Genomic DNA, 18,332 nt, shown 5'->3' with positions numbered 1-18,332 from the left:
TCATATTATAATTATTCTATTTTCTTATTTGAAGGCTGGCAAAACAATGCAAACTCTAGGTACTTAAATAATGCATTCCATTTTCATGAAGTAATACTTTTAGAGTCATAATTTGAATTTATTGAAGGCATTTAAAATAAATTCCTATAATACTCTTGGAAAAGTGCAGTTGAGGAGTGTCTATGTGTAAACATATGGGATTAAACATTCATCAATATTTTCATGTTGCTAGACATGTGGCTATTTTAAGCATGTTGTTCAATTCCTCAAACCATCAACAATCAAATTATTTGTGCTTTAATTACAAATGTAATGGTCATTTTAAATAAACATTGTTTTAAAAATTGAATTTGTATTTTTCCCCAAAGGGTAATTAGTAATAAAGCCAATGGAACTTTAAGAAGAGTATGCAAAAAGAAATTAATAATGTTTTAATATACACAATTGCAAAAATATATCTAATCAAAATTCATGACATTTCTGGCAACTGTAATGTTGTAACAAGTTATTTTGAGAATGCTAGCTATTAATAGATAGATTATTCTGATTTTTCATAGTAGTCAATCTGACTATCATACATGTTTCTTGACCACGTTCTATTCTGCAGCTACAGGCTTACCATTAACTTGCAGATCATTACTTCATCACAAGGAAAACCTACCAAGGTTGTTTGGAGATAAGACTTATTTGCAAAGTGGCTGCTTAGCTGACACAGATCCAAGGATCAACCCATTAGATTTTTATGTAATGTTAATTGTCAATATACCTTATGTTGCCCTTCTTTTTTAGTCTCAGGATATTTTGATTTCTCAAATTACTTCTAGATGACAAAATATTTTGAAATGTTATTGTTTGTAGAGAGTAAAATCTTTTCTTGAGGTGTAATACACAATTAATTTATAATGATGTAGTCAATGATTGTTCTCAGTGTAAGAATATACTAACAATGCAGATTTTGTGAAATGTCCTAAAAACTTTTTAAATTATAAAATAAATTATATTATGATTTTCCTTCATTAGGGGGAGTATTGATAGGTAGTAATCTGAGGAATAGACTAATTTGTAGACAATTATTGTACAAATTCTTTCTTTTTTTTTAAACTTTTTTAAATGTTTATTTTTGTGTGAGAGAGAGAGAGAGAGAGAGAGAAAGCATGAGTGGATGAGGGGCAGAGAGAGAGGGAGACACAGAATCCAAAGCAGGCTCCAGGCTCTAAGCTGTCAGCACAGAGCCCAACACTGGGCTTGAACCCATGAACAGTGAGATCATGACCTGAGCTGAAGTTGGACGCCTAACCAACTGAGCCACCCAGGCACCCTATTGTACAAATTCTTGTATAAACATGAGTATGTTTCTAAGTAGTACACAATTATTGAAATACATTGATATATTTTCTAAATTTGACAAAGATGGTATTTCACAATAGTGTAGGATTCATTAAAAATGGAAGAATATGAAAAAAAAACTATTTTTCATTTTATAGGGAAGAGTGAATGGTGTTAATTTTGGATTAATTTAGGAAATCTAAAGATAGTTCAAGTTTAAAAGACAGCTTAACCATTATATTATTCTGAATTTGTGTCTTAATTTGAAATGAAATAATAATGCTAAAAAGTGTTGTCAGAGGACATAATCAGAGACACATAGTATTCATAAGCAATAATTACAAGTCATAATTTGAAAATACACAATAATAAAGTAAAAGTGATTATGAAGAATTCAATTTTTTAAATATTTATTTATTTTGATAGAGAGAGAGTGCACATGTGTGGGGGAGAGGCAGAGAGAGAGAGTGAGAGAGAGAACTCCAAGGAGGCTCCACACTTAGCACAGACCCCAGCATGGAACTGTATGTCACCACCATGAGATCATGACCTGAGTCAAATTCAAACGTCAGACACTTAACCAACTGAGCCACCCAGGTGCTGCTCAATTTCTTTTAAAATAAAAAACTTTGTCAAATGATTAGAGGCATGCCACAATTAAGAAAATTTAAGCAATGTTTTGTTAATAAAAGGAAAAAACAAAGTACAGGATACCTTGGTTATTTTATAGAAATAAATTACAAGTTTTAGTTTTATTTTGTATATCTTCCTTGTTATACTTTGAAATGAACAATTTATAATATTTTATAATATTTTTAAACCCAAATCTTATATTTATTAAAATATTGAACATTATTTTTACATGGTGATAAAATTAAAAAAGAAGGCATAGAGATATTTTTAAACTAAAACTAATCCACTGTAATTAGTTAAGAGTCATTTGCATATTGGAAATAGTCTATGAACTCTATTTTAATGCAAATGGCACTTTGTACTCATATGTTAAAATTTGCAAATATTTCCATCTATGTCATGAATCCATTTATCTAAAACCTAAGCCTCAAATTTCCAGTTAAACTTTTTGATTATGAGTTATAGATTTCCAAGACACAAACACAGAAATGAAGCACTATCTTTTGAATGTGCTTCTTTTTTCCCCTTTTATTTGGTATTTAACTGTTTATCTGGATAAGATATTCCTAGAGTGTGCTCCTAATAAAAGAAAGTTTCTTATGGTCAACTAACCCCATGTTTCTCCAAAACAGTGAAAAAGGGAGAGTAGAATTTATGGGAGCCAACTTCAGCAATATATACATTTATCACTGGAAAAGCTAATTGTTTTCCTTTTAAAGAAAGGAAAAGGCTTAGATGTAGAAAAATATTCTTTGATACAGAGATGACCAAAAGCTATATCAAAATACTTTTTTTCCATTTACTTTATAAAGACCATTAGGGTCTCGTTAGAAATAGATATTCTCTTTGCCGGTCAAAAAAATTTTTTTTTTAATTACTGAAAGAGAAAAACAGTAGTCCTTTTAAAACATCCATTAGAGATATTCTATCCTATTCCATACCATTAAATTTATTTTTTTTGTTTTTCTTGTTTAGTGTTTAAAATGAAGGTGGATAGGAAGTCAACACTAAGATTTCAGTGTACAAAAAGTGCAATGTAGCCAAGAATTTAATTGAACATCTTCTTTCAATATTCCAAAGCATCAGGAAACTAATATATTACATTCCTTATTCACCCTCAGAACTTTTATGTTACCTTTCCTACATGTCATTTAAGTTATCTTATTTGTTTTATATTCTTCCTGTCATCTCCAACAATTTATGTGTCATGTGATGGCTAAATAAATTTACTTAATTAAGGTTAAAATTATAATGTTAAAATTAATTAATTATATGCTGCCATCATATACTAACTTATTCACTCAGTACATATTTGAGTACAGATATTGTCAAGTTTCTTACTGATGGGTAAGAAAAGGTCAGTGAGTCAATATTAAATTTTCAACTTATTAATTTTTCTAAATATGTGTGACAGATTTAACTGTCATTTGAAATGAAATATTGATTCATTAGGAAAGAGAAAGTGATACTGAAATAGTAAAAGAAAGAAAGAAAAAAGAAAAAGAAAGAAAGAAAGAAAGAAAGAAAGAAAGAAAGAAAGAAAGAAAGAAAAAGAAAGAGAAGATAAAGAACAACAGAGGAAGAAGAAAATAAGAGAGACAATGGATGTGTTCAAAGAAATGTACACGGAAGCATTTGGGGGAATGAAACTCTGGTGTAGCAAAAGAAAAACATAATATAGCTTCAAACAGCTGGTCTTACTCTACCCTCCTTCAGGTGCTAGATTTTTGGTATAAAAGTTCTTAGTTTCACTGTTGGAAACTTTGCCTACTATACGACTTTCCAACTGCTTGCAAACTTAAAGAGATAAAGAGAATTGTTTTCATTTTTATTGATTTTTTGTATTCGAAAGGATTTTAAACTATACCTGAGATATCTTAAAATAAATATATATTTATGAAGATTGTTAATGCAATTTGTTGAAGGTTATTTTTTAATTTCTTTTCCCACACAGCCTTATGGCCAACAGAGGCAACTATATTCAATTTATAATCAGGTTTCATAAGAGGAAAGGGAATGGAAAAAGTGATTTCTAGAAGTTTCTTTACCACCCATGTAATTAAATGACAATAAATAGTATTGAATAGAAAATAAAATCCATTCTGTTTCTCATGGAAGCCTTCCATTTTACTCATGTTTTCTGTCAATGTAATTAATTCCTATTACATTTTGCATTTTTCTCAATATAGGGGTAAAATCATAGGCATTAGGCTTCTAATTTTAACTTCTGATGTCATATACTCATTCCTATAAAAAATATTATTAACAGTAATTGTGTATTATTCACAGATATTGGCTGACTTAGAAAACCATGCATTATTTAAGAATGATCTGGAATGTCAAAAACTGATTCTGGAAGCAATGAAATATCATCTATTGCCAGAAAGAAGAACTTTAATGCAAAGTCCAAGAACTAAACCTAGAAAATCTACAGTTGGAACTCTGTATGCTGTAGGAGGAATGGATAACAACAAAGGTATACAATTCTTTGTTTCTTGGGGGGGTTGTTTGTTTTGTTTGTTTTGTTTTTACATTTCTTGATCTATATATAATACAACCTGTATCAGACCATGTCACAATTTTAATATTGCAATCTGTATAATACCAATAAACCTCACATGCTTTACACATTAAGATTTAAGATTAAGGGGAAAATTAAAAGAACATCTCTTATTTTCAGCTGTAGTTGCTGCTTTTGCTTTTTATTCATCTTTAAATCCTTTATCTCTTGTGCATTATGTGCCAGGCTTCATATGAAATGAAAAGGGGACTTAAAACACTTACTTACAAACACAGGCCAAATAATTGATTGGATATATTGACAATTATATTTCAATTCTAAGTAAAAGAAATATAACATTCCAGGTACATGCTTGCTAAAAGCAATATTATGAAGAAGAGAGTTTCTGTTTTTGACGCATTTGGAATCTTACACAGAAGCCTGGCAAATAAATAGACAACTATAAACAAATGTAATGACTGTGACAGTTATATTTTATAAATTTAACTGTGATTACCAACTTTGCTGTTCAAAGGGAATTGAATGATTCATTTAAAAGTTGAACACATACATTTGAAAGTCTCATTCTTTTCTGTAATTAGTGGAAAAAGATCAATGAGTATTTATCTTCTTCAGCTTATCTTATGTTGTGAGTTCACAAGACAAATAACGTAACTGTCATATGTTTGTATTTGGTAAGTGATATAATTATCCACCATACATTTAATATACACATAAAAGTTGGCAACGACAGAGTGTGGTCACATGTTCAATCTCTATTAAATATATTTGTTATTAAAGAATTAGAGGGAAGCAACAAAACTTATTTCCACCATTGTGAATTGAGATCCCAAATCAGCAGCTAAAGGGAAATAATTTAGGGAAGATACATATTCCCATATTTTGTCTGTCATGAAGATATCTTGTGGCTGGCTGTTAGATGGTGTTCACTTGTTTATTTTTTGACAAGTTTAATTTCTGTTTACTGGGACATTGATTTTTCATAGCCATCACATTAAATGAGCACTAGGTAATTTATATTTATATATGCATATATATGAGTACACATATATGTATATGTGGTGGTTTTATGATGTTTCAAATTTTAAAGTCAAATGAGTGATTATTTTTGTAAAGAACACTGTGTTAGAGGTGTCTGGGTGGCTCAGTCAGGTGAGCATCTGACTCTTGATTTTGGCTCAGGTCATGATCCCAGGGTCTTGAGAGCCTGCCCCCAGTTGGGCTCTGCACTGGACATTGAGCCCACTTAAGATTCTCTCTTCTTCTCCCTCTGCTCCTTCCCTGCTCTCTCTCTCTCTCTCTGTAAAATAAATAAATAAATAAATAAATAAATAAATAAATAAATAATAAAGAACACTGTATTCTACAGAAAGAGTGCCCATAAAAGAACCATTCCACTTGAAAATATGCACATGATATTTTTTTTTTCTAAAGAAGAAGACTACAAAGAAGAGGAGGAGCAGGGGAAGGAGTTGGGGAAGAGGAAGAGGAGGAGGAAGAGGAGGGAGAGGCAGAGGAGGAATATTTATTGAATCTGTTTTGTTTCTGATGAAGGCTGAATAATAAACTTAAATTAAAATAGATACAAAAATTACTATACTATCGGGGCACCTGGGTGGTTCAGTTGGTTAAGTGTTCAGCTCTTGGTGTCAGCTCAGGTCATGATCTTACAGTGTCATGAGTTCAAGCCCTGGGTCAGGCTCTGTGCCAGGAGTGCTGAGCCTGCTTGGGATTCCGTCTCCCTCTCACTCTGCCCCTCCCCAACTCACACTGTCTCCATCTCTCTCAAAATAAATAAATTAATTTAAAAAAAAGAATATTTAAAAAAATTACTGTACTATTAAAGAACGAAAGGGCGTGACTGAATTTGAATTTTTAAATCTGGTGATTTCACGTTGTTATAGCATAGAAGAATATGAGACTATGGAGTCTACTGAGTTAAACTGTTGCCAGCATTTGAATTTCTCTCAGCAGTCTTTGAGATTGAAGAAATTCTTTAAAAATTGATCTTTCTTAATGATTCTGAGTTTTCTTTCACTTTAGAATTGAAAATACCAACAATTTACTTATCGTTACACATATTCAGTAAGATAGAGGTGTAAAAGAATGTGACAATACAGGTTTCAAAAGATATGCCAGATTAAATCAGCAATACAACAGAAAAAAATTATTTGAGGGAACCTTTAGGAATTTTTACCATATCCTTAGCCCTATAGGAATCAGATATTAATATCCCATAAACTTAGATACAAATCTAAAATTTAATACCAAACCTCAGAGATCCTTTTTTTCCTAGTGAAGCAGAAACATATAAAAGCCCAATGTTTCAAGGGATTTAAAGGGCAAATAGACCATTTTCAAGGTAATCCCTCCTATTTGCATCATGCTTTTACTGCTTTAATAGTGATTTCTACACCTTATTAACTTGTATAATCTTTAAATAAGCATTAAGATTTTATCTTTAAATTGTGTTTTCTTGAAAGATAATAAAAATGGAATAAAATGCAAAAAACATCAAAAGAAAAAAAACTACAGCAAAAAATTTGGAATTTACTTAGCGTGATTATTTTGAAAAGTAACAATACATAACACTCAGTGTGGCATTTTTGAAATTATTTACACATTTATATTGTGCTATATATAGGGCTATATAAACATTTTGTTGGATTCCTCTTCAGCTCCATAATTCCTGAGATTAAGATGACATCACATGAGATAGATAAACTATGGGTACAACACTTGCAGATTCTCCATAGATATGAAAATTGAGAGCATGGTTTTCTCTGTTCCTTCTTCTTATAATCATATGTGTACACATTCAGTGCTGATGCACAGGTTTTGTACATCTATTTTGTGCCAGGCTCTGCATTAAGAACTTGTGTACCACGGTGAACATTATGAATATAACTCCTACTTCACAGAGCTACCAAGTTAATCTGGGGAAACAAATAGTAAACAAACACCCAAATGAAACGAATGTTATAAAAAGGGAATTGCAGGTGGAAGGAGCATAATGGCTGAAGAGCAAACCTGGTCTAGTCTAGAAAAGTAAGGAAGTACACAGAACATGTCTGCTCTTTCGTTGTGGTTGTTGTCGTTTCCCCAGCAGAAATCTAAAGAACTATTATGCATTAGTTTAGCACATTGTTGGAATGAGAGGTTGGTCTTGGTGGGGAGTTCCAGACTGTAGGTACATGAAAGGTGAATGTTTAGTGTTGAAGAAAAGTGACATCTTCCAAAAAATGGAGTGAAATCCCTTATGGCTGAATTATAGTCAGTAGGGAAATGAAAGCATGGTAGTGAAGGAGAGACACAGTAGGCTTCAGTGAGGCACTTTACAGGATCAATTCTGATTTGTAGCTACAGAGGTCTTGAAAGGCTGGTTAAGCAGCCTTTGAAATCAGGGGGTGCCTATTCAAATGCAAGAGTGTCACTTAAAATCTCTAGTATACTTTACTCTTTCTCAGTATTATATCCATTTCTGTAAAAATTATATTCATTAAATGAGATGAAGTATTATGTAAAGAGGTTAAAGTATAAAACACAAGGCATTCCAACATGTTTCATGTTGGACTCCTGTTTCATGAGTTGGACAACATGGAAACATGTTGGACAACATGGAAACATGTTGGACAACATGTTTCAAAGGGACTCCCAAGGGACTCAGCAGAAACCTGGTCTGACCTTCCTAATCATGTGGAATAAGGCCAAGGCATGTAGGAACTTCGGAGACATGAGACTATCAGGGTGCTGTGAAATAATGGTGATACGGCACAGGGATGGGAAGAAGACAAAAAGATATTCATATAAATGACATTTATATTTATATCATGATATATATATGGTAAGTACCTTTTATGCTAATATGAACATTCAAAAATGTTCATTTTTGATGTTCAAATGAACATCAAAAATGATGAATCAAATGAGAAAAAAGACTCAAGCCATAAATAGAAGTTTGCAGTGTTTTAGAAAGCATGATTTAATTCACTTTTATAACAGAAAAATACTGAAAACTAAATATTTAAGAACATAGCAATATATAGCACATTTTAAATTCAATTAAAACATTATTATATGTATTCATATTTGTTCTACTATGAATTGAGAAATGAGGAGACATAAAATTAAATATAATTTTTAAAAAGGCAATAATCATAAGCTGTTTTTATAAGGAGACTGATTTTCTTTAAATGGTGTCAACTGAAATCAAATACAGATTTAAATCAGTGCAGTGAGTTGTATTGATCAATTGGGTGTTTTGCTAAGAAATTTATTAAAAATCACACAGTAATCATCATAAATTTTTTTAAAAAGGTTGATTTAAAGATAAAACACCACACTCAGATATCACCTCATGCCAGTCAGAGTGGCCAAAATGAACAAATCAGGAGACTATAGATGCTGGAGAGGATGTGGAGAAACGGGAACCCTCTTGCACTGTTGGTGGGAATGCAAACTGGTGCAGCCGCTCTGGAAAGCAGTGTGGAGGTTCCTTAGAAAATTAAAAATAGACCTACCCTATGACCCAGCAATAGCACTGCTAGGAATTTATCCAAGGGATACAGGAGTACTGATGCATAGGGGCACTTGTACCCCAATGTTTATAGCAGCACTCTCAACAATAGCCAAATTATGGAAAGAGCCTAAATGTCCATCAACTGATGAATGGATAAAGAAATTGTGGTTTATATACACAATGGAATATTACGTGGCAATGAGAAAAAATGAAATATGGCCTTTTGTAGCAACGTGGATGGAACTGGAGAGTGTGATGCTAAGTGAAATAAGCCATACAGAGAAAGACAGATACCATATGGTTTCACTCTTATGTGGATCCTGAGAAACTTAACAGAAACCCATGGGGGAGGGGAAGGAAAAAAGAAAAAAGAGGTTAGAGTGGGAGAGAGCCAAAGCATAAGAGACTGTTAAAAACTGAGAACAAACTGAGGGTTGATGGGGGGTGGGAGGGAGGGGAGGGTGGGTGATGGGTATTGAGGAGGGCACCTTTTGGGATGAGCACTGGGTGTTGTATGGAAACCAATTTGACAATAAATTTCATATATTAAAAAAAAAGGAAATAAAGAAAATAAAAATAAAAATAAAATATGATCATCCAAAAAATAAAAAAAAAATAAAAAATAAATAAATGGAATCGTGCATTATCCCAATAGCAGGTGTTAACAACAACCACAACAATCGCTGAAGCAACATCCTGTTGGATGAATTTATTTTGAGGAAGAGCCATTGCAGATTAAAGTAAAAAAAAAAATAAAAACTTCGTTGCTTGTGGGAACTACAAAAAAAAATAAATGAAAAAATAAAGATAAAACACCAATTGTTTACTTTCAAGTGGTTGAATTGACTTATGTATGAGTCATGTAAACTATGAAATAAAATTTGGTGATAGTGTTTAAGGGAAAATATTGGCATGAAAATATCTTTATTGGGTATATATTCTGATATTAACTGATTACTAGACAATTCCTTAGAAATAGGAATAGGTTGGTTTTGTACCTATCAGAAAATAGTATTTTTTTTTTTTTGGAGATAACTTTTTTCAATCTAGTAAACCACATATTGAAAATCTGATAAAACTACAACAGTATAGATAAGAAAAATCAAGTATGAGCTTATAACTTAAGCACAATCCCTGTTAACAGCACGCTATATTTCTTTTCTCCAATTTCTTTTTTTTTTTTTTTTTTTTTAATTTTTTTTTCAACATTTATTTATTTTTGGGACAGAGAGAGACAGAGCATGAACGGGGGAGGGGCAGAGAGAGAGGGAGACACAGAATCGGAAACAGGCTCCAGGCTCTGAGCCATCAGCCCAGAGCCCAACGCGGGGCTCGAACTCCCGGACCGCGAGATCGTGACCTGGCTGAAGTCGGATGCTTAACCGACTGCGCCACCCAGGCGCCCCTCTTTTCTCCAATTTCTACGTGTGTGTGTGTATGAGTGTGTACAGCCATAACTATATATTTACATTTATATAGAGATATACCTATTTACATTTGTTTTCATCTCGGTCTCTGTGCTTGTCTAGATAAGGTTCTAATATATGTTGGTTTATTAGCCTACTTGAAATTATTATTTGTGTTGCTTTTATTCATTATTTATATTACATATGTTAATTTATATTTCATTAAAATTTTAGAATACATCATATCAAGAAGCTTACTAATTCTTACTCATATGGAAACACCACAGCTTCTTTGAGCTTAGTCCTATTATTAAACACTTGGTAGGATCCAATTCTGTTTTCTTTAAATGATGTGATCATTAGCATCTGCATGCATCAAGAGTTATTCCTAACCTTTGAGTGTTCTTTATAAAGTTTACCAAATGAAAAATTACTGGGTGGGAAGGTAAAGTGGTTGTGACATATGAGCCAATTTCTTTCTGGAAAGTTTATAAGAATTTATAGCATCACCAAATTATACCATAGGGCCAGATTGTCTTCTAAACCAATTTTCTGCCTTACAAAAAGACCTTAATATAAAAATTTTCTAGCATAACAATAGTAGAAAAATTACATAATGAGCTCCCATGTTTTGACATAACTTTATATTTTTCTTAGTAATAATTGAGTTTTGAATATACTGAATTCTTAAGTATAAAATCAGGTATATAATGATATAGAATGACATATTAGTTCCTTCTTTTTTATTTTTCCAAATTCTATTTCATTGTCTTGATCTAATTGCCTATATCATATAGTATAAAGTTCAATAGAAACAGTTCATTGGGGTAATCATCTCATTTTCCTAATTTCTTTATTTTAATATTTTTTCTATATTTATTTAGAATAAAGCTAATATTTTACAAGTTTGCTGTAAATAATAGCATAGCGATACTTGGCGATTTCTGGAAAAATGATGCCTCTATATAGAGATTGTAAATAACATTACATTGTCTCAGAGAGAATTTACTTTCATTTTGGCAGACACTTGAGTAAGAGGAAAACCCATCTTCCAAATCAGGATTGGATGATTTGAGACTAAAATGCAGTATTTTGAGGACTGCTCTACCCCTAGTTTGTTTTCAATATCTATATGAGAGCCATTCATCCATTGTGGGCCCTGAATACCCTTTTATTTTCAGAAGAATGAGCCCTAGCTAATTTTTAGCATTTTAGCTTCTATCTTCTGCCTAGATTTTTGCCTCTCATCAGGTATGTCTTAGGACCAAATGCACAGAGAAGACAAGCAACAATGCCCCACCATTCTCTCTTTTGAGGCTGAGGTCCTAACTGCCTTGGTTGTGTAGAAGTGCATGCACTTAGTATCTTCCCTGCACCATGACACTGCCAAAGCCTGTGCAATGAATATTCCCAGGGCTCTTGGTCTCTGGCTGCTTGTGAATCAGCATTTCTTTTTTTTTTTTTTAATTTTTTTTTTTTCAACGTTTATTCATTTTTGGGACAGAGAGAGACAGAGCATGAACCGGGGAGGGGCAGAGAGAGAGGGAGACACAGAATCGGAAACAGGCTCCAGGCTCTGAGCCATCAGGCCAGAGCCTGATGCGGGGCTCAAACTCCCGGACCGCGAGATCGTGACCTGGCTGAAGTCGGACGCTTAACCGACTGCGCCACCCAGGCGCCCCAGAATCAGCATTTCTTATGGGGAAAAGGACCAAGAATTGTTCAGATCACTTCAATGCTCATCTCTTCTATGGGTCTTTGACCTCTTAAGTGTTAGCTGCCTTTTTTAGTCTCTAATGTCGTTAAACAGCTAATTTTTGGAGTATTTTAAAACTGTCACTTTATGGTTACTCTCATGAAGATAGTCTTATAGAAGCTTATCCATCCTGGTTATGCAGAGGCCCCTGTGGATTTGTAATTTCAACAGTGTCCATTTCTGAAAATTCTCTCTTTTGTGAGATTTATAAAATAATCTTTCATGTTCTCATCTTACTTTTAAATTTCATCCGTTATTTATTTAAATGTTTTTACATATTTATTTTCTATTCCGTAATGAATAATCTCAACATTTAAAAGTTTGAGAGTCTAAGCGTTGTCTGTTGTTTCTGACAAGTCTCATTTTTGTTAATTTGATTCTTTTACTGTTGGATAATATTATTTTGAAGTCATAGTTCATTCGTCGGGCTTTGAGGGGACTCAATTGGGATGTTTGCCTCCAACAAGTTTAGCTCTAACCAAGAACTGGGGGCACCACTGACATAAGTCCTGTCAGTCCTCTTCAAAGCTCCAGACTTCACACAAAGCCTCTGGTTCATTCTTCCACCTTATGGTAGGCCAAGGGCAGGTGCTCCAGATCCTATCACAGGTGTAGACATCTTTCCTAAGGAAGTGCTGGCTTTTGTATTTTGTTAGCTCTCTCTCAGGTTTTATCTCACTGTTCTTTCTGATATTTGGTTGTGCCCTTCTCGCTTTCGTTGAAGTCCAGCACTGCAAAAAAATAGTGTTATGATAGTAATTTTCTCAGGTGTCTTGGTATTATAACTAGAGGGCATATCAGCTGTCTTCTATTCTCCAATAAACAGAAGCCTCCGTTTTCTTTTCCATTTAGAATTTTTCTTCATAGATTATTTTACCTCTTTATGTCCTATACTTTTTTCAATGTAGGTATTTTGTTTAGAATTCAACTGTTAGCAGCCTGACTTTTTCCTATCTATCACATATTTATAAAGTAGATAATTGATACATCCATGGTTAAATAATTCTGAGTGTTCACAAATTTGGGAGTACTATTCAAATATAACTTAAAAGTCTAAATCTTTAAAATAGAGATTATAATTCTAACTCAAAGTATTAAATTATATCATGTATTAAATTAGAACAGCTAGATACAACATAGATGATGATTCACTAGCAATTTGATCAAATCCCCACACATTCTCCTGATAGCAAATGTAATTCAAACTCAAGCTTAATTAGAAATTGATACATCTTGGGGCACCTGGGTGGTTCAGTCGGTTGAGCGTCCAACTTCGGCTCAGGTCATGATCTCATGGTTTGTGGGTTCGAGCTCCGCCTCGGGATCTGTGCTGATGTCTCAGAGCCTGGAGCCTGCTTCAGATTCTGTGTCTCCCTCTCTCTCTGCCCCTCCCCTGCTCATGCTCTGTCTCTCTCTGTCTCAAAAATAAATAAAACATTAAAAAAAATTGATACATCTTGGATCTGTATGATCATTAGCAGATATTCAGAACTACAAGTATAAATTAATAAGTATATTTATTCTAATGTAATAGATCAATATTGTTACTTCTAGTAGGCTTTTGGTAAATATTTGTCATATTTAGTTTACAACTTCTTTAACTGATCTTAGTAGATGTCCAAAATGAACAAATCTTGTACATATATATATATATATATATATATATATATATATAGCAATAACTTTGAAGTAGAACATTTATGAGTATAAACTGTGTTCATATGAAATTCTCCTTTTTTATAATTGAAGATGTAAAAAACAAACTGTAAATAGGAGATTGCTATTACCTAAATAATTTTCCTAATATAATCCTTCAAGGAGAAAAAAATATCACGAATCTATATCAGGTCCTCAGTAACTGAACATTGAAGAATGTTAAAATTATTTCATCAATGGCATACTTTGAACACCTATTTATTTTTTAAAAAAATATTTATTTTGAGAGAGAAAGTGAGAGAGAGAGTGGGGGAGGGGCAGAGAGAGAAAGAGAGAGAGAGGGGCTCCCAAGCAGGCTCTGCCATTCAGAATAGTGCCCCACATGGGGCTTGATCTCAGTAACCATGAGATAATGACCTGAGCTGAAATCAAGAGTCCTACTGGGCCACCCAGGTGACCCTCAGTACTTCTTTTTTTTTTTTAATATTTTAATGTTTATTTATTTTTAAGAGAGAGAGAGTGTCAGAGTGCGAGCGGGGGAGAGGCAGAGAGAGAGGGAGATACAGAATCCGAAGCAGACTCCAGGCTCTGAGCTGTCAGCACAGAGCCCAATATGGGGCTCAAACTCACAAAATGTGAGATCATAACCTGAGCTGAAGTTGGACGCTTAACCGACTGTGCCACCCAGCTGCCCCCTTTAATACTTACTTCTAAGCATCAACATATACAAAATTTCATTTACTTTGTACAACAAACATGTTGAGAGCATATTCTTAATTATTTGATTTTGAGGAAGGTTGGTATTTTTTTTTTTTTTCGAGAGCGAGAGAGAGCATGCCCAAGCAGGATAGGGGCCGAGGGAAACGGAGGGAGAGAATTATAAGCAGGTTCCACACAGAGGCCTACCAGGGGCTGGATCTCATGACTGAAGATCATGACCTGAGCTGAAATCAAGAGTTGGATGCTTAACAAACTGAGCCACTCCAGCACCCCTGAGAAACATTCTTAATTTGTACCTTTTACTAAGTATGTTAAGATAGATTTTAAATGAAGACATGTGTGTAATTCCAAAATCAGTGTTATTTCTCCTACCCTTTTGCCCACATTTAACCTATTAACGATGAGATTTGTTGAAAGTGACTTTTTTAAATGCCACCATAAAAGCCTGATGTACTTTTAATATTTAATATGATTTTTCTTTAGGATTTTACTGACATTTAGGACTAGTTCTCTAGGGAACACATTAGGAATATAAGAAAGTAGGTAATTGAGAAAATTAAATATTCTCTATTATATTTATTTCTCTTTCATGTTTTGCAAATTAATTTTTATGCACACAGAATTATAAATATTTTAAGTATTTCCCCTTAATTTAAAATTCTCTATTTGATCAATTTCTCATAAGCTTTACCTTTCAATAACACATCTTCAAAATGGAATATAATAGACATTTTATAAGAATTCAGACTGTATTTTAAATTTTATTCTAAGGATAGATATGAAGAACTATTAAATTAGTATTTTTAGATAACAAAAACATGTATTTGCTTGATCTCCAGAATATTCACATACATGAATACAAATGTATAAAGATCACATTCAGTATTTTGTTTTAAAAATAAAAGTTTATTAAAAGTGTTCAAAATACTCTTTTTTGTTTAACTTTTATGTTGATATTATTTCCTCAAAGAACAAATTATCCATGTGAAAAAAGGAACTTTTAGATACATATAAAATACATGGTATAATTATTAAATAAAAGCAGTGTAATTTGAACAAAGTCATTATACTTCCTGCTATAAAAAGCCATTAATATCCTGTCTAGAATATACCCTATCAGCAATATTTCCATCTAACTTGGCTTCAAATGTCTCTCATCAGAATTGCTCTGCCTTCCATAACTAATCAGTTATCAGAGCCTGCCTGATTTACATCAGCATTTCCACTACATTGATTGAAGCTTTATCACCTTATGCCTACAAACCTGGGGTAATGCATGTGTTTCTCAGATAAACTTATTTTTTCTCACAGTACATAAATAAGCTACATAATGATCTCCCTACCTCTAGTCTCTTTCAGTTCTACATATCCAGCTCACTACTGGCAAACGAATTTGTCATGACTTTTAGCATAATCACTAAATGCAAAATAATGAAGAATAATAATAATAATCCTTCATTAGTCACCTAGATAGAGCCCATTCTTTATTAGTGTATGTATCCTTCACTGGCTATCATTTCAGATTTAACCAGCAGATTTTCCCTATTTTCTCTCCATCAAAAATGTCTTGATATAAAATCTCTAATCTTTATCAAATTTCGCAACTCATTTCCTCAGGTTTGAAGCTTTACACAAGTCGCAATACTATCCATACATGTACATTGTCTTTTGTTTCAGTGTCTTTTATCTTTCATCACCCCTGCCTTTACTAGTCTAACCCTACTTAAAATCCTCCCACCCCTTAGCTGCATCTTGTCCATCTTTTATAATATCTTAGCATTTCATACTTACCACTTTTATTACACCAATCCAGTTACATTGAAAACATCAGTTTTTTAAGTATTTTATTTTCCCAAAATTTTATAAAAATTTTGAGCATATAGAAGTTAAAAGAATCATACGGTGAATATCCATATATTCAGCTTGGATTTTATAGTTAACACTTTGCTCATCCATCAAATTTTGTAATGCATTCAAAGTTCTAGACATAGACACACTTCATCCTAAAAACATTGGCATGCTTATTAACTAGATTTGAATATTTTTAGAGCTTTTAGGTGAAATTAACATAGAGTAAAATGCATAAATCTTAAGTGTAACCTTAAATTAGTTTTTTTTTCCAAATATATCTATCTATATAATTCAAACCTCTAACAAGATAGAGAACATTGCCATTACCCCAGAAAGTTACCTCATATCCCTTTTTAATCGGCCCCAGCTTCCACAGCTCCAAAGAGAATTACTCCTTAATTTTTTTCAACTTAAATTAGTTTGGCCTATTCTTGAACTTCATATGGATGTAATCACACATTTCACATTCTTTAAGGTTTCTGTCAATCAGTATAATATTTTTTTAACTTGTTTGATTTTTTATTTTGTTAAATTCACATCCAAATTAGTTAGCATATAGTGCAACAATGATTTCGGGAGTAGATTCCTTAGTGCCCCTTACCCGTTTAGCCCATCCCCCCTCCCACAATCCCTCCAGTAACCCTCAGTTTGTTCTCCATATTTATGAGTCTCTTTTCTTTTGTCCCCCTCCTTGTTTTTATATTATTTTTGTTTCCCTTCCCTTATGTTCATCTGTCTTGTTTCTTAAAGTCCTCATATGAGTGAAGTCTATGATTTTTGTCTTTCTCTGACTAATTTCACTTAGCATAATACCCTCCAGTTCCATCCACGTAGTTGCAAATGGCAAGATTTCATTCTTTTTGATTGCCGAGTAATACTCCACTGTGTGTGTGTGTGTGTGTGTGTGTGTGTGTGTGTGTGTGTATATATATATATATATATATATATATATATATATATACCACATCTTCTTTATCCATTTATCCATCGATGGACATTTGGGCTCTTTCCATACTTTAGCTATTGTTGATAGTGCTGCTATAAACATGGGGGTGCATGTGTCCCTTCGAAACAGCACACCTGTATCCCGTGGATAAATGCCTAGTAGTGTAATTGCTGGGTCGTAGGGTAGTTCTATTTTTAGTTTTTTGAGGAACCTCCATACTATTTTCCAGAGTGGCCGCACCAGCTTGCATTCCCACCAACAATGCAAAAGAGATCCTCTTTCTCCGCATCCTCACCAACATCTGTTGTTGCCTATTCTTTGTGGCCACTGCACATTTATGTTTAAGAGGTATATCAGCTGATGTTATAAGATACATGATCTGCAAAAAAAAAAATGTGTGGAAAATACCACTGCAAATGTGTCTTTACTTCTTAAAAACTATACAAATATGTGACTAAATAAATCACAAAAAGTGCTGTTTTCACTATGCCTAATCATTACTAAACTTTTTTTTTTCTTTTTCATGGTTTTATTGTTCTAATAATAGCATTTCGTATGTTGAATAGCAACCTGGACGTTTTGGCATCTTTTATGAATATGAAATATTATTTGATACACCAGCATTACAGGATATATTTTTATTTAACATCAAAGCTTTTGAAGGATTGTATGTTAGTTGTGTTTCACACTCAAGTCATCTTGGTGTCTGACTTCTAGGGAATTCTTTAAGACCATGCAGCATTAATGTGGTTCAGAAAACAAATGTACACTTGTAGATAATGATCCATACAAATAATGATATATCCACCAAGAGGCAATTTAAGTGTGAGAGCAAATTTCATGAATAAATACCAAAGGGGATAAGCACATTTAACTTACTCTACTACATTGGAGTCATGTAAACTATACATATTACTCAAGGAATCCAACCATGCCTGCTGAGAGAGGGAGATAATAATTTCAATGATGAGGGTGATTCCAACTGCAATTTCTCTGGA

The 18,332-nt window shown here is 33.1% G+C and overlaps 1 protein-coding gene across 2 annotated transcripts in view; it reads left to right on the top strand.

Moving 5' to 3' along the window:
* The window catches only part of KLHL1 (kelch like family member 1), a 360,871-nt gene that overhangs the window by 236,020 nt on the left and 106,519 nt on the right, over positions 1-18,332 (top strand). For both annotated transcript variants that reach the window (XM_045478701.1, XM_045478696.1), the window contains exon 6: positions 4,249-4,435. In XM_045478701.1, coding sequence (XP_045334657.1) covers positions 4,249-4,435 — 187 coding nt within the window. The remainder of the gene's footprint in view (positions 1-4,248; positions 4,436-18,332) is intronic.

This window comes from Leopardus geoffroyi, chromosome A1 (genome assembly GCF_018350155.1).
Source record: "Leopardus geoffroyi isolate Oge1 chromosome A1, O.geoffroyi_Oge1_pat1.0, whole genome shotgun sequence".
NCBI lineage: Eukaryota > Metazoa > Chordata > Mammalia > Carnivora > Felidae > Leopardus > Leopardus geoffroyi.
The sequence above is the reverse complement of the archived record's forward strand: the minus strand, read 5'-3'. Positions and strand labels throughout refer to the sequence as shown.